At 46.3% G+C, this 24,872-nt stretch overlaps 1 protein-coding gene across 3 annotated transcripts; it reads left to right on the top strand.

The window, feature by feature from the left end:
* Positions 1–6,927: 6,927 nt before the first annotated feature.
* Positions 6,928–22,541, top strand: LOC120392526 (C-type lectin domain family 2 member D-like). Of its 3 annotated transcripts, none has more exons than XM_039517342.1 (7): positions 6,928–7,284; positions 8,837–8,952; positions 15,032–15,168; positions 16,885–16,983; positions 20,013–20,203; positions 21,057–21,163; positions 21,370–22,541. In XM_039517342.1, the coding sequence occupies exons 3-7, from the start codon at positions 15,072–15,074 to the stop codon at positions 21,476–21,478; spliced, it is 603 nt and encodes a 200-aa protein (XP_039373276.1). In that variant the 5' UTR covers positions 6,928–7,284; positions 8,837–8,952; positions 15,032–15,071; the 3' UTR covers positions 21,479–22,541. The 3 variants fall into 3 exon arrangements, with proteins under 3 accessions (XP_039373276.1, XP_039373277.1, XP_039373278.1); XM_039517343.1 differs by lacking the exon at positions 6,928–7,284 and adding an exon at positions 8,351–8,460; XM_039517344.1 differs by lacking the exons at positions 6,928–7,284; positions 8,837–8,952 and adding an exon at positions 12,339–12,438.
* Positions 22,542–24,872: the final 2,331 nt, after the last annotated feature.

Raw genomic sequence — 24,872 nt, forward strand, 5'->3', positions numbered from 1 at the left:
GTTGGGATGGTGGTGGATGGAGTTGGGGCAGTCAGGGGACAGGAGCGGCAAGTTTGGCAGGCGGGGGGGTCCTGGGGAGGAGTTAGGGTTGGGGGTCTTGGGAAGGAGTGGTCAGGGGACAGGGAGCAGGGCAGGGGTTATGGGTTGTGGTTTCTGAGGGGGCAGGACGTGGGTGGGGGGTGTACTCACTGGGCGGTTCCCTACCGGGTCTTCGGTGGTGGGTCCTTCAGCCTCGGAAGGCAGGGTAGTCTTATATGGCGAGTATAGGCCAAAACCTATATTTTAACTGGAAAATTAGGGGTTTGTCTTATACGCCCAGTCGTCTTATATGCCGGAAAATACGGTACACCATGTCCACCAGATCCCCCTTGTCCACATGTTTGTTGACCCCTTCAAAGAACTCTAATAGATTAGTAAGACATGATTTCCCTTTACAGAAACCATGTTGACTACTGCTCGATAATTTATGTTTTTCTATGTGTTTGACAATTTTATTCTTAACTATTGTTTCAACTAATTTGCCCGGTACCGACGTTAGACTTACCGGTCTGTAATTGCCGGGATCACCTCTAGAGCCCTTTTTAAATATTGGCGTTACATTAGCTAACTTCCAATCATTGGGTACTGAAGCCGATTTAAAGGACAGGTTACAAACCTTAGTTAATAGTTCCGCAACTTCACATTTGAGTTCTTTCAGAACTCTTGGGTGAATGCCATCTGGTCCCGGTGACTTGTTAATGTTGAGTTTATCAATTAATTCCAAAACCTCCTCTAGTGACACTTCAATCTGTGACAGTTCCTCAGATTTGTCACCTACAAAAGCCAGCTCAGGTTTGGGAATCTCCCTAACATCCTCAGCCGTGAAGACTGAAGCAAAGAATCCATTTAGTTTCTCCACAATGACTTTATCGTCTTTAAGCACTCCTTAAATGGGATTTGGACATTCAATTCCCACAGGCTCTGATTTTCAAAGCTGCTTATTTTTAGGGCTGGCTGGACAACAGAAATTCCCTTTTGTGAAAAATGTAGCGGTCTCGACCTTTGTTTTAATTCTGCAGCAGAACAAAAATAAGATCCTTTGATATAGCAGGGACGTGAGCCTGGCTCCCCCACATCCCAGAGGAAATGCCATAACCACCCCTGAACCTGAGCAAACTTTGCTGTAACTGATACGCTTCCATGAGAAGTTTCGATGAATCGGCTTTTTCCGACAAAAACAATTTTGTTGACAAATTCCCGACCAGCTGAACGTGAGCCTGAAACAATAGCCCTGATATGTGAACTGCCCCATCCACTTTAACAGATGCTGACTTAAAGTCTATGAGTCTCAGGCCAGAAGGGACCATCATGATCGTCTAGTCTGGCATCCTGCACATCGCAGGCCACAGAATTTGTATACTAATTATGATACTTTAAATGTCAATATCGTTAGCTATTTCACTGTGCAACATCGCATGTGAGAAAGGAGAAGGAAGATCATCTTTTGAAGAGACCCCAGCCAATAGGACCAGAAGCAGGGACTGCTGCAGTGAGAGGAGGAGAATAACTGCGGAATAAGAGGCTAGGTATGGGGAATAAGAGGCTTGGTAGTGGTTACAGTGGATCATAAATGGAATAACAGATGAACTGTTATCTCTATATGACAGGTGGGAAAACTGAGGCACGGCAGATTGCCATGACTTTTCCCAGGTCACACAATAGAATGTGCGTCACAGCTGGGAATTGAAGCCAGATCACCTGACTCACAGTCAAGTGCCTGAACCCGCTGCATGGAAAGTGTTGAACCATGAAGTGTCTTCAGGACCATTAATGTCGGGTCCCTTTCCCCCAGGTAGAGGCTCTGAGTGCAAACTCTGTCCCATGGACTGGCTGTCGCACAGAGGAAGCCTTTTTAGAACAGGAAAAGGAAGACGTTATTTCAGGGTGGGTCCCCCTTCCTCTCTCCTGCTGAAGCTGTTCCACATCGCATAGGACACTTGAACAGTCGCCAGGTCGAGCGCGAGTGAGACGGACTCTCTAGCCTGGTGGCTGGGTCACTCACCTGGGAAGAGACCCAAGTTCAGGTCCCTGCTCCAGGCCCATTTTGTCGTCTGGAGGCGTCTCAGCTTTTCAGGCAGGGTGTCAATCCCAGCCAGGGAGGCGCCGATGGAAGAGCAGTTGCTTTGGCTCAAGGTCCAGTTTCCTTCAGCCTCTGAGAAATGGTAACATTTCCCTAGGTACCCGACCCAGCCGTCAGGGCACCAAGGGACAGCAAGGGAGCCCGGAGGATCAAATTGAAGTGTCAGTACTACCCCTGGGGGGAAAGAGAGAAAGTAACAGACGCAGGGTGACAGAGACCCATCTATTCTTGCGCAATTACACGCAGCAGTAAGAATTTCACACACACACTTTCCCCCTGAGATTAACCCAGCCCATCCTGTGCCCAGTGCTCAGATCTGTATATTTGATTCAGTAAAAATGAAAAAGAAGAGGATTTTATTTTGAAGAAGAAAAGCATCTGACTGAAAGTCACAGCATGAGACCAGCCACACTGGGTCAGACCAAAGGTCCATCTAGCCCCATATCCTGTCTTCAGACAGGGACCAATGCCAGGTGTCTGTCCCAGAGGGAATGAACAGAACAGGTGATCATCAAGTGAGCCATCCTGTCACTCATCCCCAGCTTGCGGCAATTGGATATTTGGAGCATGGGGCTGCATCCCTGATCATCTTGGCTAATAGCCATTGCTGGACCTATCCTCCATGAACTTATCTAATTCTTTTTTGAACCCCCATTACACTTTTGGCCTTCACAACATCCCCTGGCAAGGAGTTCCACAGGTTGACTGTGCATCCTGTGCAGAAATACTCCTTTTTGTTTGTTTTAAACCTGCTGCCTACTCATTTAATCAGGTTACCCCTAGTTCTTGTGTTATGTGAAGGGGTAAATAACACTTCCCTATTCACTTTCTCCACACCAGTCATGATTTTACAGACCTCTCTCATATTCCCACCTTAGTTGTCTCTTTTCTAAGTTGAACAGTCCCAGTCTTTTTTATTTCTCCTCCTACGGAAGCTGTTCCATTCTCCTAATCATTTTTGTCACCATTCTCTGCACCTTTTGCAATTTGAATGTATCTTTTTGGAGTTGAGGTGACCAGAACTGCATGCTGTATTCAAGGCGTGGGCGTATCACAGATTTACTTAATGCTATTTATGATATTTTCTATCTTATTATCTAATCTCTTTATTATTATTTATTTCTATCTTATTATCTAATGGTTCCTAATGTTCTGTTAGTTTATTTGACTGTCGCTGCACATTGAACGGATGTTTTCAGAGAACTATCCAAGATGACTCCAAGATCTCTTGCTTGAGTGGCAACAGCTATTTAGACCCATCATTTTGTATGTATAATTGGGACTGATTTTTTCTAATGTGTGTTACTTTGCACTTATCAACACTGTTCAATACATGCAGGTAGCCTGCATTATTTTAAAAAAAAATCTAGATAAAGTCCAGACACAAGATGACACCAGAGCCTCATCACAAAACTTTGCACTGACTGGCTCGGAGAAAGGTTTTAACTCAGTGGTGGGCAACCTGCAGTCCACTAGGGTAACGTTATTGTGGGCTAAGAGACATTTTGCTGACATTGACCATCCGCAGGCACCGCCCCCCTGCAGTTCCCAGTGGCCTTGGTTGTCTGGTTCCCTGCGGTCAGTGATTCCAGGCAGAGAAGAGTGAACAGCGCAGAAAGCAGCAGCAGCAGCAGCCCAGAGGACGTCCTCGCTCATCTGAGACAGAATCTGTGCGAGCTGCAAACACAGAGCAGTGCAGGTAACTGCAGCTCCTTCCATGCCTGAGCTGTCCGCCTGTCTAGCTCCTTAGGCTGCTCTGCATCTGTCAGAGCTCCTCCTGGAAAAGTCCTTTCTGCTACTAGGCCTACATGTACCTTTCAGATGGGACTGAGAGGAGCAGCAGTGACACCTAGTGGCCAGTAAGGGTAGTTCTCAGTATATACAGTACCACAGCAGAAAAAGCACAGAAGAGAGTGAGGGAGAAGGGAGTGGCTGTGCTGGGACATGGCATGAAGGGACATCAGGTGTCTGCCCATCATGCCACACACCCAGCGAGAGACAGTCCCTGCCCCAGCTGAGATCAGGGCCCCGTTGTGCCGGGCGCTGCACAGACACACAGGGAGAGACAGTCCCTGCCCCAGCTGAGATCAGGGCCCCATTGTGCCAGGCGCTGCACAGACACACAGGGAGAGACAGTCCCTGCCCCAGCTGAGATCGGGGCCCCGTTGTGCCGGGCGCTGCACAGACACACAGGGAGAGACAGTTCCTGCCCCAGCTGAGATCAGGGCCCTGTTGTGCCAGGCGCTGCACAGACACACAGGGAGAGACAGTCCCATTGACTTTTCCTTGCTATTTGTTCCTGTTTGCATTGTGAGATGTTTCTTATTCAGGATACATTATCCATTTGAATGGACTATATTTTCCTGTCGTTATTTTAAAAAGACTCGACAAACAAAATTTTTATTTAAAAAAATATTTATTTAAAATAAATAAAAAAGCCTTAAAGAAATCACGTTAGAAAACAACTCCTTTTGTCATATAATTATAATAAATAATAATATCCAGCTCCTATGTGGCTAATCTCGAAGCTAAGGGACCCAGCACGGACATCCATGAGTCATTTTTAAACTAACTAGGGCTCTGAGCCTCTGATCGGAATGTTAAATTAGGGCCAAACCCCACTGAAATCATGGTGTAAGAGGGTCCTTTGGAGGAAAAGTTCATCTAATTCTCTTCTTTACTGTCTCCAGTAGTTGCCGAATGCTGACCCCATAGGACACTACTGGGAGAGGGCTGGAGATTCTCACCTTCATGGGAGACATTAATCCCTCCCGCATAGTCATTGCTGGATACCCAGTACTGTTAGAGAAACTGCCCTTGGAAAGAAACCTCCCTTCTGCCCCATGCGTGTTGTGGTGAGGGATGCATTTGAGTGTTGTGTAATTATGTTGTGGAGCAGTCCTTTGTGGGGTGAGGGGCGGAGCAGTACTCTAAAGTCATGTTTTAGGCCTCCTGAAGTGTGATTTACAATACGGAATAATTAAGGAGCTGCCTCAGAGGAGTCCGTTGAAGAAGAAATCTCAGCAGGAAACTTTGGCTACGATCCACTGTCAGCTCCTGTCAAGGAAGCAAAAACAACTGTTCAGTGAGTGGTGTGGTTTTATATCTAGACAGAAGGAGCAATCTGAAACTTTGTGCCTGGATTACATTAAAAGAAATGATAAAAATAAGAATTAAATAAAGTCTCTAGGAGAGAGCACAGTGTGTGTATCTCTCTCTCTGTAACAGTCTGCGACACTGCTGAGAACCAAAGTGGCAGTTTGCAGGCAAGAGGTGCGTAGCCATTTAAAAGTTTCAATGCACAGAAAATAAAATTATCCAGAGGTTTATCACAATGCACAAGTAGTTAAGGCGAAGCTGCAACTGAGAGGTAAAAGGGTGCTATCAATTTGAAAAGCACATTTCCATATGGAAATTTGGTGTTTATTAGTATTACAAGTAACCTTTAAAGCCATGTCTACACTCAGATTTCTAGTTGTGTTTTAACAAATTTGAACCAACTTATGTTAAGTGGAGCTAGACAAATAATGGGTTTTTCAGTTTGCTGGCAATTCCAAAAATCTGGGAGGAAAAACATTGGTCTCAGGTCAAACCAAAAATGAAATGTCAACACATCAAAACGTTTAAACCATAATAATAATTTCACGTTGAAGTAGATGTTTTGACAAAATCAATTCAATTTTGACCATTTTCCCCTTTTTTCAAATATAATTAAAAAAACAAAGTCATTTTGCACAGAAAAATCAAAATATTTAATTTTTAAAATGTCAAAAAAAAATAATTCTGAATTTGTTTCCTTTGGTTTTTCAGCCAAAAAAAATTCACCCAGCTCTAGTGTTAAGTAACATGATTGTAGATTCTAGTGTAGGCATGACACCTATGTTTATTCCTTGTAATTAAACTGGGATGAAGAAGAATTTACAATTATGTTAAACACCTTAGGTAACAAATATTTGTCATATTTTAATGTAAGTGTAGACAAACCCTAAAATAACTGACAAAGACAAAAAGAAACCTTTTACTTTCCTCAATTTTTTCCTATCTCAGATGTCCAATGCCGATGATTTAAATGTCTATATTATTAACTATTTCACAGCTCAAAGAATGTAAGAAAAGAGAGGGAGGAGGGTCATATTATGAAGATCTTTATGAATGGCAGCTCATTCTGATGCTGCAGGAAGCAAATTTGGGAAATTATGCCAATTCCCACCCCCAATCAGGAAGGACCCACACGCCAAAAACCCAGCAGAACCCAGAGACCTTCCCCGATCATATTTTTAACATCTGAACAATCTACTCTGAGGGGCAATAGAATGGATCAGGCATTTTTCACTGAAACGTTTTTCATGTCAGACTGTTTCATTTACAAATGCAAACAGGAGCTACAGCTTATGTTTTCTAGATCAAAGTATCCAGCAGTACTGAGAAGCTGCCGTCTTTCATGATTTTAAACAAAATAATGGACTATTTCAACTTTTTCATATGATAACGTCAATAGCAGTAATGCATATTGTGCACTAATACTCACCTCATGGAATAATATCAAAAATGTAAATGAAATGAAATAAAAAATTCTAACCAAAAGTTTTAAAATGCCAATACCATTTTTTTTTCCTAAAACCAAACATTTTTCAGAATTTCCAATTTGGAAGAAAATTTCAAATATATTTGCGTGTGTTCTGATTCGGAATGAAAATATTTCGATATGTCAGAACTTTCGGCGAAACAGAAATTTGGAGTTCTGACCAGCTCTAAGTGGAATCTCAAATCAGTGGGATTTGGTTTGGAGGCCGATTGTGGGAGGACACCACTACTATTTTCCCTTTCCCTCCTTGGCTCAAGCCCTGGACATCAACAGGGAGTGGTTGCTGCTCTTCAAAACCACCCATGCCAGAGCCTGACTCTCATAAGCCACACCAAGATGGCGCAGGTTGCAGCAGAGATGAGGAGCAACAACCTTACCCTTATTTTGGCAGACATCTAACCGCTGACTGGAATACTGCAGAATATTTCAAGCACAGCAGCTGAGCGGTGGTTTGGCTCTGCACAAGGGTTATAGACACCCTCTGACCCTTTCTCTCTCCAGCATTTCATGACAGAGCTGATTAGACTCACTTGAGAGTCTTTTGTTATGGATCACTAGAGCTGAGATCATTGATAAGCAGGTACGTGCTAAGTCTCACATCTACTGTGGTGAAAAAGACTGCCCAGTCTGCACTAGCAGAGAGGCTCCCCCATTAACAGCTCACTAAAGCCAACAACTGTGAGTGGGATCCAGTAGAAGGAGAGGGGAGCGACGCGTTAAAGGAACATTTGTTTGTTGGACTTTCACACCGAACTGAGGCAAAGGCCACTGCCCAGCGTACTCCGGGGTGAGCGTTTTGCTCATGGTCATGTTTCCGAATCCTCCTTGTGGTGCTTTCTTGAATGAATGCCGGATTTCTTTACCCCTTTTCATTAGAAGTTTTCTTTGCTATACACAGATGCAGTGCTTGCAAGAGGGGAAGTACTGTGTCATTGAGGTGCCCGGGGTGGTGTGCAATTTTCCCAGAATTCTGGGTTGGGGGCTCAAGCCGGTTCTGTGTCATATTGTTGAAAGGAACCCCTAGATATTGAACCCGGCCCTTATTGCTGCTGACTCCACCTGGTAGAAGGGCTACATTCATAGGTGCTGGAACTAGGGGTGCTGGGGGTGCGGCAGCACCCCCTGGCTTGAAGTGGTTTCCATCACATACAGTGTTTACAGTTTGAGTCAATGGCTCTCAGCCCTCCCCCACCCCACACCATACTATACACATTGTTCCAGCACCCCCGTAACATTTACCTCCATGGGCATGGACACACTGCCTAACATCTGACTAAATCAGAATGGAAGTGTTTCAAACACCCTCTGCACTGGGGTAAATGCCGACACAAGATGCAAGATAGCGGGGTCCAGTTTAGCAAGGGGAATGAGTCTCGCAAGCTTTCGATCTGTTTTTAAAAAGCAGCAGTCTCGGGTTTTAGTTGTAGAATGCCGTGTACGGAAGTACTCCCATTTCACGTCACTCTCCGTTGGGCATATTTGCCATATAGATCATGGCTGGGCTGCAGGCGCCATCTTGGAATTCATCAAATTGAGCGGGAGTTGGATAAGATCAAACAAGATTAGGGTGCGGCCCAGCTGCCGGCGCCATCTTGGAATCCTTTAAATTGGCCGGGTGTTGGTTCAGCCCCTGGCTAGTTAGCCCTGTTCAAAGTACCCGCTCTTTACCGCTTTTGCAATTTATAGTGGAAAATGTTGTAACAACGGACAGAATAAATTCCACCTCAAGATGGGATCCTCTCAGAGCTACACAAGGGTCAGAGAAAAACAGCAAACCCTCTTTGTCCTGTCTCCTTATACGTTGCAGTGGCTGAGGTTAAACCCTGCCTCGCATTCAGATGGGACCATTTTAAAGCCCCTCTTTCACACTGCAACACACTGAGGGTAAACGCAGGGGTTCCCAAATGTGTTCATTGCATGGACCATATTTAAATATGCAGCTCAACCTATGGATTCTCCTCTCCTTCCATTCCCTACCATGCAGCGGTCCTTGTGGCTAACAGGGAACTGGACTAGAAATGATCTTTCAAGGTCCCTTCCAGTCCTATGATTCTAACTGCAATGGTTGATTCTGAAAAGTACCATTAAGAACCTATGTAACACTTTTATCTATGATTTTTTTTTTTTGGCAGCTGAAACAAGAAGAAAGAGCCAGTGCTCTGTGACCAGCTAGCTCTCTGCTGAGCCTCACCGAGCAGCCTGCAGACCACCCTCTGAGATCCTCTGAGCTACACAATTTTACCACGTGGTAAGTCTTAGCAAACATGCAAAAAAGAAGCTTTCTACTTTGGTTTTCCTGCCCCCATGCAATGCTTCCAAAAAATGGTTTTAAATGCTCCATTGAGCCAGAAACTTTTCACTCTCCTTCGTCAGCCTGGGGAGGGGAAAATAAAGACATGGGGAGCTTGGAAATTAATTGCTCAATAGGACCATGATCCTGATGGGTGTATCTCTTGGTGCCATGGACATTTAATAGTGAATGACGTCTGCTAGCGGATGGCTCTCTATATAACTTTCTTTTTAAATAAGTTTCTGTGAGGCTGATGTGCTCACTCCAATATTTAGAAATTAAGAGTGAGATTTTTAAAGATAAAAGCTGCTTTTTTGACCAAAAAATGAACTATTTTTTGGATTTTGGCCAAACTATTTTGGGGGCTTTGGAAATTGTGAAATATGCAAACGTTTTCTCAGATGGCACCGGCAGGCAAACCATGGCCTGTGTTGTTAGGGCTGGATCCAACTCCCCCTGAAATCAGTGGAAAAACTCCTATTGAAAACTTTGCAGGGGGGAGGGATAAACCCAGGGTTGTGAGTTCGATCCTTGAGGGGGCCACTTAGGGATCTGGGGCAAAAATCAGTACTTGGTCCTGCTAGTGAAGGCATGGGCAGGACTCAATGACCTTTCAGGGTCCTTTCCAGTTCTAGGAGATAGGTATATCTCCATATATATTCTGTCCGCATTTTCTGTAGAAGAACATCCCATTTTCTAACCAGCTCTAGTTTACACGGTGCCTGCCACCATGGAGTTCTGGTCACTGGCCCATGCTATGAGACAAACGCTAGATATTTAGTATGGTCTTTGAGAGGCCAGAAAAGGTAAGAATTTGTCTATCCTGATTAGAAAAAAAGTCTCGCCTTCAAAAATATTTTCTGACACCAATTTAAAATATAATTTATATAGTGATTTTTTTTTTGTTTTACAAAAAATTGTTGTTAATTTAAGTGCCACCATCATGCTTTGCTTTCCCCAGGTCACAAAAATATAATGGGTCCAGCTCCCTCCCTGGCGTACCTCATCTCTGTTGCAACAAAATTCCATAGGGTGGGCTGTCTGCTCTGATCTGTAACACAGTCACGTTAGAGTTTCACTTGCAGAGTCTATCACCCCAAAGCAGAAACTGGGTAGTGTGGGGAATCCTCCGTCCTCACTTTAATTTTGTCCCTTATTTGTCATTGATTTGTCCCTGATTCCTCATTGAAGAGGTTGAGGGGGCTTGCTCAGCACCTCAGCCAGGCTGACCACTTCTAACTTTTTAAGTTTTCTGCACGGCAGTTTTTAAGCAGTTCGTGCCTTGCATATTGTACCTTGTTAACAACAGTCACTCTGACAATGCTGATGTGGCAGCCTAAACTGTCTGAATTTGGGGAGTTACTAGAACAGGAAAAAATGTAACCAGTAAACTTAGATCCCACCCTCACTGTCCTTCTCAGGCTCACTCACTGTTCTTTCCGGTCCATGTCACTAAATCCAACATTATCCTTCTCCACATCAGTCCCTCTTTTACCTGTGGAAGATCGAAATTGTCCACATACCTGCTCGCTGAATGCCCTGGTAAGTCCATACTTGCTCACTGTGGGTCATATCTTCATTACTGCGGCCACAAGCAAACAGAAAAATCAAAATCTCCCAGGCAGAAGGGACACCAAGAAAGATAAATGTGAAGGGAAGCTGGAGCCAGCAGCACGGAGTTCGCAAAACCAGCCAAATAACAGTTATGAACCACGCAGTGCGATATCACTGCAGGCGAGAGTCTAACGTACACGTCTGGGCTTCGCTAGCTCGGTGCAGTGAGACACTGCAATGAACAAATATGGTCACTAGACAGCTGGGGGGAGTGGATCAGGAAGTGCTTATGCAACAGGGCTGTTAGCATTCTGCCAGCACTCTCTGGCCTCTTTCCATCTTCCTGATTCATAGGGCTCTTCTCCCCACTCTGTGTGTGTGTGTGTGTGTGTGTGTGTGTGTGTGTGTGTGTGTGTTCTGGATTCACCCACTGTGCCTCTGTGTGTGTGTGTGTGTGTGTGTGTGTGTGTTCTGAATTCACCTACCGTGTGTGTGTTCTGGATTCACCCACCGTGCCTCTGTGTGTGTGTGTTCTGAATTCACCTACCGTGTGTGTGTGTGTGTGTGTGTGTTCTGGATTCACCTACTCTGTGTGTGTGTGTGTGTGTGTTCTGGATTCACCTACCCTGCATGTGTGTGTCTATGGCCTGTGTGTTCTGGAGTCACCTACTGTGTGTGTGTGTGTGTGTGTGTGTTCTGGATTTACCTACCGTGTGTGTGTGTGTGTGTAAGGCAGAACACAAAAGGACCAGGAGCATCCGAAGCCTGGTGTCTGACCCAGGCAGAAAGCTGGGGATTGGTTTTTGGGTCAAGGGTGCAGGAGGAAAAGATTGTCTGTGAAGAAGCTATTTCTTGCTGTTTGCTTCTTTCTGGGTTCACAGACCCAAGATTTTGTACATGCCTTGTAAACAAATAAGATTGCATCCAAAAAATACCTGTCACCGGGGCGGCGCTGCGGAGGGGGGGCCTTGCAGGGGCTATCGCCACCCCAAAATTTATCTTACCCCCCCACCCCATGTAGCACCCTTCCCAGTGCAAAGGTCAAATGTTCCACAGATACTTCTCTGCTCCCATTCAAATTCATTCTTGCCATCCGGCAGAGCGGGGGGATTGAACCTGTCCCCACCCATGCTCCACCCTGAGGCCCTCCCTCACTCGGCCTCTTCCTCCCAAGGCCCGTCACTCACACAGGTGGAAGGGGGTGGAGGGGTACGAGGGGTGGAGAGGAGCGAGTGTGGGCGTGGCCTCTGGGCAGAGCACAGGTGGACATGGGGGCGGGGGCCCCAGTCAGGGCACCGAGGCCCCTTCTGAGTGTGGGCCTGGCTCCACGTCACCGGTGGGGCCATTGTAAACCTGGTGCTGGACACACCCCCTCTCATGGCATCTCCCATTGGCTAGTTCATGCGAGGAGCCCCCTAGCCAGCTGGTTGTTGTGGCTCCCATGTGGAGGCGCCTATCTCTCCCCATTCACCTAGGACCACATGGCATAAAAAAGTGGCCAGGCCATTAACCATCTTTTGTGCAGCTATTCTGCAGCTGAAAGGAACCTTAGAAAGGTTTACATGCCCCTGGGAGAAGGATTTAACCCATCACAATTATCTGAGCTTGCTGTGTCCTCTTTCTATGAAGATTTTCATCTTGCATGCTCATACCAGCGACTCACCATCGCCATAATAACTGCCAAGAAAAATCTCCTGACATATCTTGATGCTGTGATTGGATGAAATTCATCTGGTGATTATCCTGATATGTTCATGTTCTGATTCCCAGCTGGTCTTTGGAAAGTCACTCTCAATTGGAAGAGTTTACGACTGTTACCCTGTGGGTGGCACTCACTCTTTTCTGGTCCCTTCACATTCCTCTCTCTGCTAAGCAGCTCTGAGCTCCCAGGTAAGACGTGCCTCTTGTATCTTGCAGAGGTATTGAGTTAGTGCAATAGTCAGAGGATATGCAGAGATGGGTAGCAAGATAAAACCCTAGCATAGATAATATGGTGGAGCACTGTGAGGAGGAAAGAAATAGGAGTGTGTGACTCTACTCTTTCTCTCTCTCTCTCTATTTCTTTCTCAATTCTGTATCAGGGAAGTACGTTAGGCCTCAGTTCTGAAATGTAACATCTGGGATTTCCCACACAGAGCAGGGGAGAGGAAACTGAAGAGTTGTGTGTGTAATTTAGACTGTAAGTTTTTTGGAGACTTTAATTTTTCTGTAAAGTCCCATGTACATCTGTCTAAGCAACCAGACTAATCGATATGAGCCCTTTTCAGGGTAAGGTTGCCTACATCAGTGGTTCTCAACCAGGGCCGCCCAGAGGATTCCGGGGGCCTGGGGTCTTCAGTGGCGGGGGGGCCCCTTCTGTTCCAGGACCTGCCGCCGAAGTGCCCTGAAGACCCACGGCGGGGGCCACCTGCCGCCGAAGCAGGACCCGCCGCCGAAGCGCAGCCGGGTCTTCAGTGGTAATTCAGTGGTGGGAGCCCCCGCCGCAGGTCTGCAGGGCACTTCGGCGGAGGGTCCCGGAACGGAAGGGCCCCCCCTGCCGCCGAATTACCGCCGAAGACCCGGCTGCACTTTGGCCTTCCCGCTTCTGCGGTAATTCGCCGGCGGGGGGTCCTTCCGCCCTGGAGCGAAAGGACCCCCCACCGGTGAAGACCGGGAGCGGCAGAAGCTCCGGGGGCCCGGGCCCCGCAAGAGTTTTCCGGGCCTCCCAGAGTGAGTGAAGGACCCTGCTCCAGGGGCCCCGAAAAACTCTCGTGGGGGCCCCGGCGGGACCTGGGGCAAATTGCCCCACTTGCCCCCCCCCCTCTGGGCGGCCCTGTTCTCAACACCCCTGGGGGTACACAGAGGTCTTCCAGGGGGCACATCAGTTCATGTAGATATTTGCCTAGTTTTACAACAGGCTCCATAAAAAGCACTAGCCAAGTCAGTACAAACTAAAATTTCATACAATGACTTGTTTATCTGCTCTATAGACTATCTGCTGAAATCGAAGTACAATATTTCTATTCCAATTGATTTCTTTTATAATTATATGGTAAAAATGAGAAAGGCAGCAATTTTTCAGTAATAGTGTTCTGTGACGCGTTTGTAGTTTTATATCTGCTTTTGTAAGCAAATAGATTTTAAGTGAGGTGAAACATGGGGGTACGCAAGACAAATCAGACTCCTGAAAGGGGTTCAGTAGTCTGGAAAGCTTGAGATCCACTGGCCTACATCATATTGGTGATTATGGAGAGAGGGATGGTGGTGAAAGAAAATAAAAACGAAAGGGAAATATGACACGTTAGCCTGGGTGTCCTTGCCAAGTGGACACATGATGTTGCATCAGCTTGGAGAAAGGAAAGAGAATGCTGCCACGAGGTGAGATGTGTCCAAAAGGAATCTGTTTCCTCCAGCAGATCCCCTAGCCAGCCAAGTTGAAGCATGCGTGTGTGTGTTCCTTCCACATTTCTCTTTTCCTTCTGTGCCTGCTCCTCTCTTTCCCTCAATTTTTCATTTCTCCTCCCCATGATTAACCTTTCTTTCCCCTCCCTCTCTCTGAGTCTCCCCCTTCTCCTTCTCTCCTTTCCATCCCTTTCTGACCCTTTTTATCCCCAACAAACTTTTCTCAACCTGTCCCCAATTTCACCGCATGCTCCCCACTTCCCTCGCTCACCGGAGGAGGAGTAGAAATGCGCCTTGAGGCTCAGCGTGGCTGAGAGCAGGGATTGAAATAGATTGAAACAGGCGAGGGGAGCCCCTCAGCACACCAGCCTCAGAGGAGAGGCGGCTGTGAAGGGGCCCACACGCTCTGCCATGGAAAACAACCAGCCTGTGAAATCTACCGCTCAGAACCCGCAATGCCAAGGCAACTGTCTTTAACTCATCCACGGAAATGGATCTCGGGCTGTAGCATCCCTGACATCACAACTACCTCCTGCTTACATGGCTCCGGAACTGACTCTCCCATCGCATTAGAATTTGGGAGGGGCCTGCACTGCTAGAAATGGACAACATTTTTCTTCCTTTCGGAGAAAAATGCAGATTCAGCAACACCAAAATGGCTTATGAATGATGATTAACAAATTGTTGTGGTCATGGGGTGCATGTATACTTCTTTTATTCTCCTTTCACACACACACCCCAAATGTTGAGCCACTTTTGCTCCAAATCTGGAAAAATGTATCCTAAGCCAGCCCTGACGTGGGAAAGTTGAGATGGACAGGTGAAAGTCTCAGTGATTTAACAGGGGATTATAATGGAAACACTTAGGCAGCCTTAATCACAGCTATTGCCAGTGCTGTGCTGTTGCAAACCGACAAGAGATCCTGACTATGGGAGAAAGCTCAGGGCCAGCATTGCTTACAGCTGTCTCTTATGACGTGGGTGTACAATACTTAGGCTGTTGTGGTGCTGATCTCAAGTCGAGGCCTCTAGGTGGTACTATAAGACACCCAATAACAGAAACTAGCTCTGCCACTTTTGAATAACGTACACTTCTTTGCAGCCAGCCGATACTGATTGCAGCCAGAAGATACAAGAAAGCAATGTGCTCCACTTGCTACCTGAATCAATCAGAGAATGGAGGAGAAACAGCTAAGGCACTTACTAACCCTCCAGGTTCACAGACAAAAAACAGACCAGGTAAGCGAAGCTTCGCTGTCATTAGACAAACAGAAGAATGAAAAAGAAGTATGGAAAGAATTGCCGTGTTTACAAGCTTACCACTGAGCCTTTAATCAAAAGGTTCACAGCGTTCCGGGTACTTCTGAGAATTGTACTTTTATCAGGTGTACCAGAACGCTGTTCTCCTCCCAACAGAAGTACCAGAACTGGAGTATTCTGGCATGACTCGGGCCCTGTTCTTGTCTGATCCTATTTCTTAACCATCGGCAGTTGTGGGAGGACAAGAAATAGCTGCATAGATGCTCAGTATTGTGTCTCCTTCACACGCCTTAGAAGACAGTGTAAATTGCCACACTAATTGTTACATAACATAACACTACAGGCCAGCCCTATGTACTCCATGGCAAACTGGATTTAAATTCTGCTTCGGTGTTCCTGGATTTCTGTTGCATCTCGTGGAAATTCTCTGGTGGCATCAGATAAATTACAAATGTGAGCTCTTATGAGATTAAATATGAAAAAGATAATGCAGTCAGTCAATGGTGGATTACCACTGGAAGAGCGCTTGCTTTCTGCTTCCTCCTCACCCTGGCCCCGGGGTCACGGCAGGGGCACAGAGCTTCTCCAGTCTCACGGCCACAGTGGGGGTGCGGAAAGGAGCAAGCAGGGGGAGGGGCCACGGGGAAAGGGGTGGAATGGGGTGGCACCATGGGTGGGGCCGCAGGCGGAAAGGATGGGCGGGGCCACGGTATTTAAAACAGACTTCAGCAAGAAACTGCAGAACTGGAATTAATTTGCAAACCGGACACCAGCAAATTAGGCCTGAATAAAGACTGGGAGTGGCTGGGTCACTACAAAAAGTAATTTTCCCTCTGTTGATATTCACCCCTTCTTGTCACCTGTTGGGAATGGGCCACATCCACCTTGATTGAATTGGCCTCGTTAGCTCTGAACCCACTTGGTAAGGCAACTCCCATCTTTTCATGTGCTATATATTTATACCTGCCTACCATATTTTCACTCCATGCATTTGATGAAGTGGGTTATAGCCCACAAAAGCTTAAGCCCAAATAAATGTGTTAGTCTCTAAGGTGCCACAAGGACTCCTTGTTTTGTTTTTAATTTCATGTTTTTCATCTTGGGTATTTTTTTTTTGACCATTGACATTTTTGAAAAAACTTGAAAAATTAAAAGCAATTTCACAACTGTTGTGAAATTGTTCATTTTCCAAACAGCTCTAGTTATAATAAATTAAGCTTATTTTATTCTGTTCCTACCTTTTCTATATGTGTCACATTGTTATCTGTAAGTTTTAGCGTTAACACTCCATAGTGATGGACTCTCCGAGCTGTTGTTTCAGGCTTTCTGCAGACTCAGGCAGATACTGCTGCATTGGTTGCACTCATGTCACCTTTTCAAGCTGTTCTTTGCAACCACGAGGACTAGAAACACGTATTTTTAGATTAAAGGTCAGATTCTGGAGCACCATTATGCAGCAAGGTATGAACCCTGCCGCCACAGAATTGTAGAATACGCAGGGCTCTGGCTGTAATGCACAATATTACATTCCCCAGGATTTACTAGCAAGTGCAGTTCACAACAGATAACGATTGCAAAAGAATACTTGACCACTGGGGGTTTGGCTGCAGACACTGTTGATAAATGTGGCTTCTCTATCTCTCCTCAAGAACATTAATGTGTTTTTTTGTTTTTTTTGTTTGTTTGTTTTTTCAGATGAATCTCACTTCTGGCTTTGCCATATCCTCTGGAAATATAGATTAGTCACGGTCCTGTTTCTAGTTTTTCTCATTATTGATATTATTGTTTTGGCAGGTGAGTTGACAGCAATTCCTAATTGAGTTTTTGGTGTTTGTTTTCCCTTCACAGTCAGAATCATGGAAGACGCACAATCCAGCCTCTCCAACCTTAGTAGTGCTGAATCAGCATGTGATAGGAAAGCAAAGAGCCTGATTTGCTTCATCCCTCTGGCTGAATCTAGTTGTTTCACCCCCATCAAAATAATTCTTACAACCTTCTGGCTGAGAATCTCTAGGGCCTCTCTGCTTTGGAGTGGGGACTTGACATTTGACAGGGGAGGTGGCTTTGGGTATGTCTACACGGCACAAATAACCCAGGTGATTGGCCCCCAGGTTGGAACACCCGGGCTAGCTTCGCCCAGGTGCAGGCGTCCCCACAGCAAAGCCCTACCCGAGTTACTGTGTCCTCACTGGTTATGTGCTTCCCATGTCTCACTCGGATTTCTGATGGCATATCCCATGGTTCTTTGTGCCGAGACGCTCTGGGATTCCTTCCCAGGCACTTGTGGGAGAACTTCTCTGTCCTTCAGGAGGCGTCGTAAGAAAGGCCTCGGACAACAGTCAGCACTCGAATGACTTTTATAGATTCATTCACTTGAGCGATTTAGCCTGCATCCTTCCTACAAAGTTGGTGGGTTCCAGCCTGAGTTAAATCAGAGCCTAGATCCTAATCCATCCCCCAGCCAGGTCAGCTAGTGTGGGCATAAATCACCTCCAAACACATGTCATTGTTTTTACCTGTGTGGACGGGAGCTAAAACCTGGGGGAGAGCCTGGATTAACAGTTCAGTGTAGACATACCCTTTGTGTCAAGGGCGTGCCGCTGGCGGGCCCATGAAAAACCACCCAAATTTGGGGACGTTATAAGCCTTTGAAAAAATTCCATTCAGAGGTGCTCAGTAGAGATTTGTTAGAGGCTTGGATTTTGCGTGGCCTCCTGGCCTTAACTTTTGAGTGTTTGACTTTGCAAACGTAACTTTCCATGTCATTTTTGTCTGTATTAGACTGTAGATTCCTCTGGGAAGTAGCCAGGTCTTAATTCTTACGTATAACATTCTATGCGCACCTCCGTCCATATCTAAGTACACCTCTACCCCAATATAACATGACCCGATATAACATGAATTTGGATATAACGCGGTAAAGCAGCGCTCCGGGAGCGGGGAGGGCTGCGCACTCCGGCGGATCAAAGCAAGTTCAATATAATGCGGTTTCATCTATAACGCAGTAAGATTTTTCAGCTCCCAAGGACCGCATTATATCAAGGTAGCGGTGTAATCATAAATGGGCCACAACAATAGAGATTTTCCTAGAATGTGTAAAATTGATAGTGGTTTAGGGGCATTTTCCATCCCTGAATGGTCACGTTTGCAGATAGGAAGGCCGGAGCCCTGGGTGTAAAAATGCATGGCTCTGTCTGAACTTCCCATAACTGCACATATAAATAGGTTCTCAGCACCTGAGATCGTCATTTAGATGCCTACCTAGCATTTAGCCATGCAGCTATCTCATGTGAAGTCTAAATGTGATTTCAGGCGACCTCTGCTGGCCAAAAAGCACTCCCAGCCTCAGTTTCCCTCCCCAAGGTGAGCGTCCTTAGTTTTCCAGACACCAGTCAGTGCTGGAAATGTGGCTGAACCCTCCGGCTAAGTTACAAACAAATGTAACCCTATTCCCTGGTAACAAAAGTCGAGCTAAAAGTCCCACCCTCCAGGGTGAGTTCCCAGTTCCTTCTGGGTTACCTTTCCGTCTCTCTGGGATGGAGCACTTACCCCCCAGGCTGGAGTAGCAGCCTCCTGCAGACCCTACCTCAGAGCCTTCCAGAGGCTCCTACCCACTCTCTGTGGTTCCACTCTCAACTGATTTATTTCACCCTCCTTAGTCCCACCCCCTCAGGCTCGGAAGCACACAATTATATATGGCACAGGTCAGGCAGGCCCCATCTCTCCTTAAAGGCCAAGTCCTCCGGTGACGATGTTATTCCACAGTATTGGCATACCCATTTCATCAAACCCTGCCATCAGCCTGCGGTTCTTGTTTCTGATTGCCAGCTTCCAGGTACGTTGCACATTAAGCTGTTCACCTCCATTGCTTGCTAATATGCTATGACGGAATTTATACTGGGGATCTGGGGCCTGGCGTTCCTCCCATTGAGATCAACGGCAAAGCTCCTGTAGCTGTAGCTTAAACTCCGGTGTCGATCTTATATCTAACAATATAAGCTGCAGACGGGGTATTTGAACCTGCCAATAGCACATTCCAAGTAAAATACAGAGAAGGGCAATAAAAATGATCGGGGAATGGAGCAGCTTCCTTGTGAGGAGAGATTAACAAGACCAGGACTATATAGCTTAGAAAAGAGACAACTAAGTGAGGAGATGATAGAGGTCTATAAAATCATGAATGGCCTAGTGCAAGTGAATAGGGAAGTGCTATTTACCCCTTCACATAATACACACACTGGGGTCACCTAATGAAATTAACAGGCAGCAGGTTTAAAACAAACAAAAGGCAGTATTTCCTCACCCAGTGCACAGTCAACCTGTGGAACTCCTTGCCAGGGGATGATGTGAAGGCCAAAAATATAACTGGGTTCAATTAGAAGTAGATAAATTCAAGGAGGAAGGGTCCATCAATGGCTGTTAGCCAAGAGGGTCAGGGATGCATCCCCATGCTCCGGGTGTCCCTAAACCTCCAACTGCTAGAAGCTGGATGACACAGGGGATGGATCACTCGATAAATTGCCCTGCTCTGTTCATTCCCTCTGAAGCATCTGGCAGCAGCCACTGTCAGAGACAGGACAATGGGCTAGATGGATCATTGGTCTGACCCAGTATGGCCGTTCTTACGTTCTTGTCACCCAAGTGTAGACCCCGCACACAATTTTGGGGCCACTTACGTCCTATTTTGAGAACTTAAGTGGGTGGCAGGTTTAATCCTTGTACGCAAGCTCTCAGCCCGGGGTGGAATATCACTCTTTGCCTCTGAATCCTGTACAGAGAGGGGATAGGAAAGAGCCTCATTGTTGTGTTAATTTCGTTTTCAGTGGTTAGCAGAAGGCCCTGCCCAAATCATGCTGCTGCCACATGTCCAGTCGATTGGATTGGGTCCCAAGGCAGAACATACCCATGGAAATGCTACTACTTCTCCCAGGTCGATGGGGACTGGAACTCCAGCCAGAGAAACTGCTCTTTGCTCGGTGCCTCCCTGGCTACAGTTGACACCTGGGAGGAAAAGGTGAGAAACTCTGCGATCCCAATAGTCCTTGGCAACAGCTAGATAGTGACTGTGGAGATGCTGCGCGGAACTCTGTAGTTAAACCTGAGGAATATTTTATGCTAGGACTCAGCAACTCTAGAACAAGGAGATGCCTCGGTACCAAGTCTCATGATGAGAAGCCAAAATAAGGCCCTGATCCTGCAGTGCGCTCCACGCAACCAGATTCCTGCACTCCCAGAGGCAGGGGTCTGCCCAAGCTGAATCTATTCTAGTCCAGTCTATAGAGCAGGGGTCGGCAACCTTTCAGAAGTGGTGTGCCCAGTCTTCATTTAGTCATTCTAATTTAAAGTTTCGTGTGCCAGTCATACATGTTAACGTTTTTAGAAGGTCTCTTTCTATAAGGCAGTGAGTGCCACTGAAAATCAGCTCATGTGCCACCTTTGGCACGAGTGCCATAAGTTGCCTACCTCTGCTATAGAGGTTCTTATGCTGCACTCATCACTGATGGGCTAATAATATTCTTATTAATATATTCTTAATAATATAATAGCCTTTTTTGCCCACAGCATCACACTGTTGACTCATTTCAATTTGTGATTCCCCCTTTAGCCACTTATGGGATGAGGGCCTGAGTACATCTGGGGATAATTGGCATGTTAAAATTGTTCACGTGGTCTTACGTTCCACGTATAAAAAACACTATTGGATTTTTTCCCCAATCTCTGATGTATATTATTGCATAGGCTGGTCCTGTAAATGAGTTCCACGTGTGGAATGTGATGCAGACATTTGTGTCTTTACTGCATCTTCTCCATTAGCTTCTCAGTAACATGTAATGCACAATATTTGTTTTCACTTTTTTTTTAATAAGGAGTTCATGCTGCACTATAAGGGACGCTCAGAAACCTGGATTGGCCTTACCAGGGAAGAAGAAGACAAGCCCTGGAAATGGGTAAATGGCACCCCATTCAAGGACCAGTAAGTCCCTTTCTTTACGTTCCCTTTCTATCATGGTCTAAGGTGACTAACGTGCAGGGAGATATTCTCAGCTGGTCTTCATTGGAATAGCTCCATTGACTTCTGCAACTTAAGTGGAGCTATATGACTTATGCCAGCTGGGAATCTGCCCCACTGACTCCAACGGGGTTGTTTGTTTTTTAAATCCCATGGCCTTTGTGTTGCAGGTTTCCAATAAGGGGAGGAGGTGAATGCGCGTATCTGAATGACGACAAAGGTATCAGCAGCTCAAGATGCAGCACAGGGAGACGCTGGGTCTGCAGCAGGCCAGACTGATGCACAAAGCCAAGGCAAAAGGCAATGCGAGGCCTTCGGAATGAGGGAGAGTGATTAGTCGTCACTTTGCTTTCTGAACTGGAGATATTGACCCTTGTCGACTCACTGAGGACTGGTCCAAACCTGTGTTTCGATGGAAAATTGGGCTGGGAAATGTAGTTCTCATAGATTCTGAGGCCAGAAGGGACCACTGTGATCCCCTCTCCTAGATGGGAGACTGCGGTGCATTGTGGGAGACGTAGTCTGACCAAGACGCCTGGCATGTAGAGGAGAATGGGAGCATGAGGAAACAGAACTACATCTCCCGTGAGGTACCACAGCAGCATTTCCAAATCAAAGTATTTCAATTTGGATAAAAAAATTGAAGTTTTCTACACAAAACCCCTCCCCTATATTCTGACCAGCTCTGGTCTCAACTAATGTGCCAAAGTGTCAGCATTAGGGCCTTCACTAACGTAAACGTTATTTTTCTGAATATTAATATATTTTTCCATATGACCAGCTACCAAAACCATTAAAGAAAACACTATGTTCTTCCCTTCCTCCTGAAGCAATACCTCTTCTACCAGCTTCTCAAGCTGGATGTTGCAAACAAGCTGTTCCCAAAGGACTGTAATCACGCTGCTTTTCCTGTAGTGTGAAATGAGAAGACGGTCTTGCTGTGGAAAAGGTTGAGATCCCTTGATCTACCCACTGCACAAACAATTCACGAACAGGCATTCTCATGTTAGTCAATAAAAAAAGTGGGAGAGACACTCTGCGTATTGGACCTTATTCGCTAAGATGTGAGAGGTAGCTGTGGTTAGGTGACTAATAAAGCAATAAGCCAACGAAGGGTATGCAGTGATAGGCTACTGGATTGTCCTGTGGCCCCATCCTCCGTTATTATTATCATGAGTCATTGTGTATTATGGCTGTGCATAGAGGCCCCACCTGACATCAGGACCCCGCTGTGCCAGGGGCTGCACAGACACATAGGGAGAGACAGTCCCTGCCCCAGCTGCGATCAGAGACCCGTTGTGCTGGGTGCTACACAGATGCACAGCGAGAGACAAGCCCTGCCCCAAAGAGCTTGAAATCTAAATATACAACGGGAGTATCGTTATCCCCCTGTTACGGATGGGGAACTGGGGCCCAGGGAGCAGGGGTGCTGGGGTGCCGGTGAATAAACAAACTGTACCCAGAAAATCTCAGTGCTCTGAGACGTAGAGATGCAGGACCGTGGTCACGCTTTATCCAGTTTGTCCACATCTTTCTTAAAGTCCAGAAGACACTGACAAAAAAATGATCCACGGTTTAGAAAACATAACTTCTGAGGAGATGAAAGACTTGGTCAAGTTCAGTCTAGAGACGAGATGGCTGAGGGGGGACATGATAATAACCTGCCAATATGTAAATGGTTCTTATACAGAGGGCTGTGATCAATTGTTCTCCCTGTCCACAGAAGATAGGACAAGAAGGAACCTGCTGAGTCTGCAGAAAGGGCGATTTAGGTGGGATATGAGGGGAAAAACTTCTAACTCTAAGGAGAGAGACTCTGGAACAGGCTTCTGAGGGAGGTTGTGGAATCCCCATCACTGGAAGTTTTTAAGAACAACTTAGACAAGTCACTTCCCTGAAACAGCCTTACCAGCTAGCCTTACTAACCGGGTGGTTGTGCATATCCAATCTAGTTTTGCTAGACATGGCGTATCTGACCTAGTGATGTCTGACAACGGGCCCCGGTTCAGTGGGCATGAGTTTAAACAGTTTGCAGTGATGTACAGGTTTCAACATGTAACCACTAGTCCCCATTCTCCCCAACCCAGCAGGTTGGCAGAAAACGGTACTAAAATAATAAAATGGAGGCTGAAAAAAGGACGCAGAGTCAGACTCTGATCTGTGTTTATCACCGTTAAATTACAGAATGGCACCACCACAGTATGGGTTCTTCACCAGAAAACTGCCAACAAGCGTGCCTGCACTGTTAGAAACTGATGTTAGCGTCACTGGGGATTTTCAGATGTAGAACGAGACAGATAAGGCAAAGCAAAAAACTGAAGATGATTTGGGGTCCCAGGAGCTGCCACCACTTCTGAAAAATGATCTGTATGATGGGAAACACTGGTCGCAAATAGCAGCGGAGTCACAAGAGGTTGCCTGGTGGTTGACTGAAGCTGTGACCCTCGCTGGACACATACTATGGAAGAACAGGTGACGCTTTCTCCAGATCTCAGAAGAAAGGGAGATAACGGGGACAGAATCAGCTGTTTTGGCTGAGAGGGTCTCAGACTGGCAACAACCACACTGGGTTGAGACAATGGAAATCTCAGACAGGGAACAACCAGACAAGTGGACTTGCTGCCTCCTGACAGCTGTAGAGCTGATGTTCCAGGGGAGACTGCACAAGGCACCTCAGAGATTAGTTGAACATTGTTAGTAACTGTGTGTTGGTTTCACGTTGGGTTTTTCTAGGTGTTACTAAGTTTTGCTTAGAAGAAGAGATGTGGTACTGGGAGGGAGGGGCTGTTCCTGTAAGGGCTAAGCTTCCCAGCCAGAGAGTCTCAGTGGTGCCATGGGAACCTCTTTGTAGGTGTTATTTTGCACAGCCAGTTTGATTCAGACTGAGAATGAAGCAGAGCTGATGCAAGCAATTTAAGCTTTGTATGATCTCTGACTAGCTCAGGGACCATGGTGCTGTCTGCAATCTATGGCCCCTGTTGCCTTCCCATCCTGCCCTCAGCGACCCCTCTGCAGTCCTGGTGCCATCAGTGGATTTGCACAGCTGGAACTCACTGATGCATGAGCCTGAATTGAATCCAGCTCCCGCTCCCAGAGCTGGGCTCACTCCACAGAGAGGCGAAGGCACTAACAAGTTATCTGAGCCTCTGTAATCAGGAGATGGGACTTGGATACCTAGAGGGAGCAGATATGCTGAGCGAAAAAGGACTGCTTTTATAGAGGCATTTTACAGAGAGGAGTTGCCTGTAAAGTGGCTAAGACTGCTGCAGAAGCCGATTGTAGTAACACAACCCCACTGAAGATATAGGTAACTGCACACTTCCCACTGTTCTTTCAGACCAATGCAGAAGCCAGCCGTACTTAAGCTCATGCACAGAGATCACAGAGTAGTGACAGGAAGGACTGAGTGCTGCTAGCTGGTAATATCATCAGTAACACCTGTTGGTAGCTATGCCACTGAATTACCGCAGGGCTCATTGATCAGAGAGAGTTTCCTGCTACAATCCATGAGTCAGTTTCTTAGTCACACATTTGCCAAGATGTAAAATCGGTCTCTGTTACGTGGCTGTGAATCCTGATTGGTTGGTAATTGGGAACAAAGGACCGTCCAGTCCAGATTGGATCAGTGGTCCATGTACTCCAGAGGTCTCCAAACTGTGGGGCGAGCCCCCCT

This window comes from Mauremys reevesii, unplaced genomic scaffold, assembly GCF_016161935.1.
Source record: "Mauremys reevesii isolate NIE-2019 unplaced genomic scaffold, ASM1616193v1 Contig1, whole genome shotgun sequence".
In the NCBI taxonomy this organism is placed as follows: domain Eukaryota; kingdom Metazoa; phylum Chordata; order Testudines; family Geoemydidae; genus Mauremys; species Mauremys reevesii.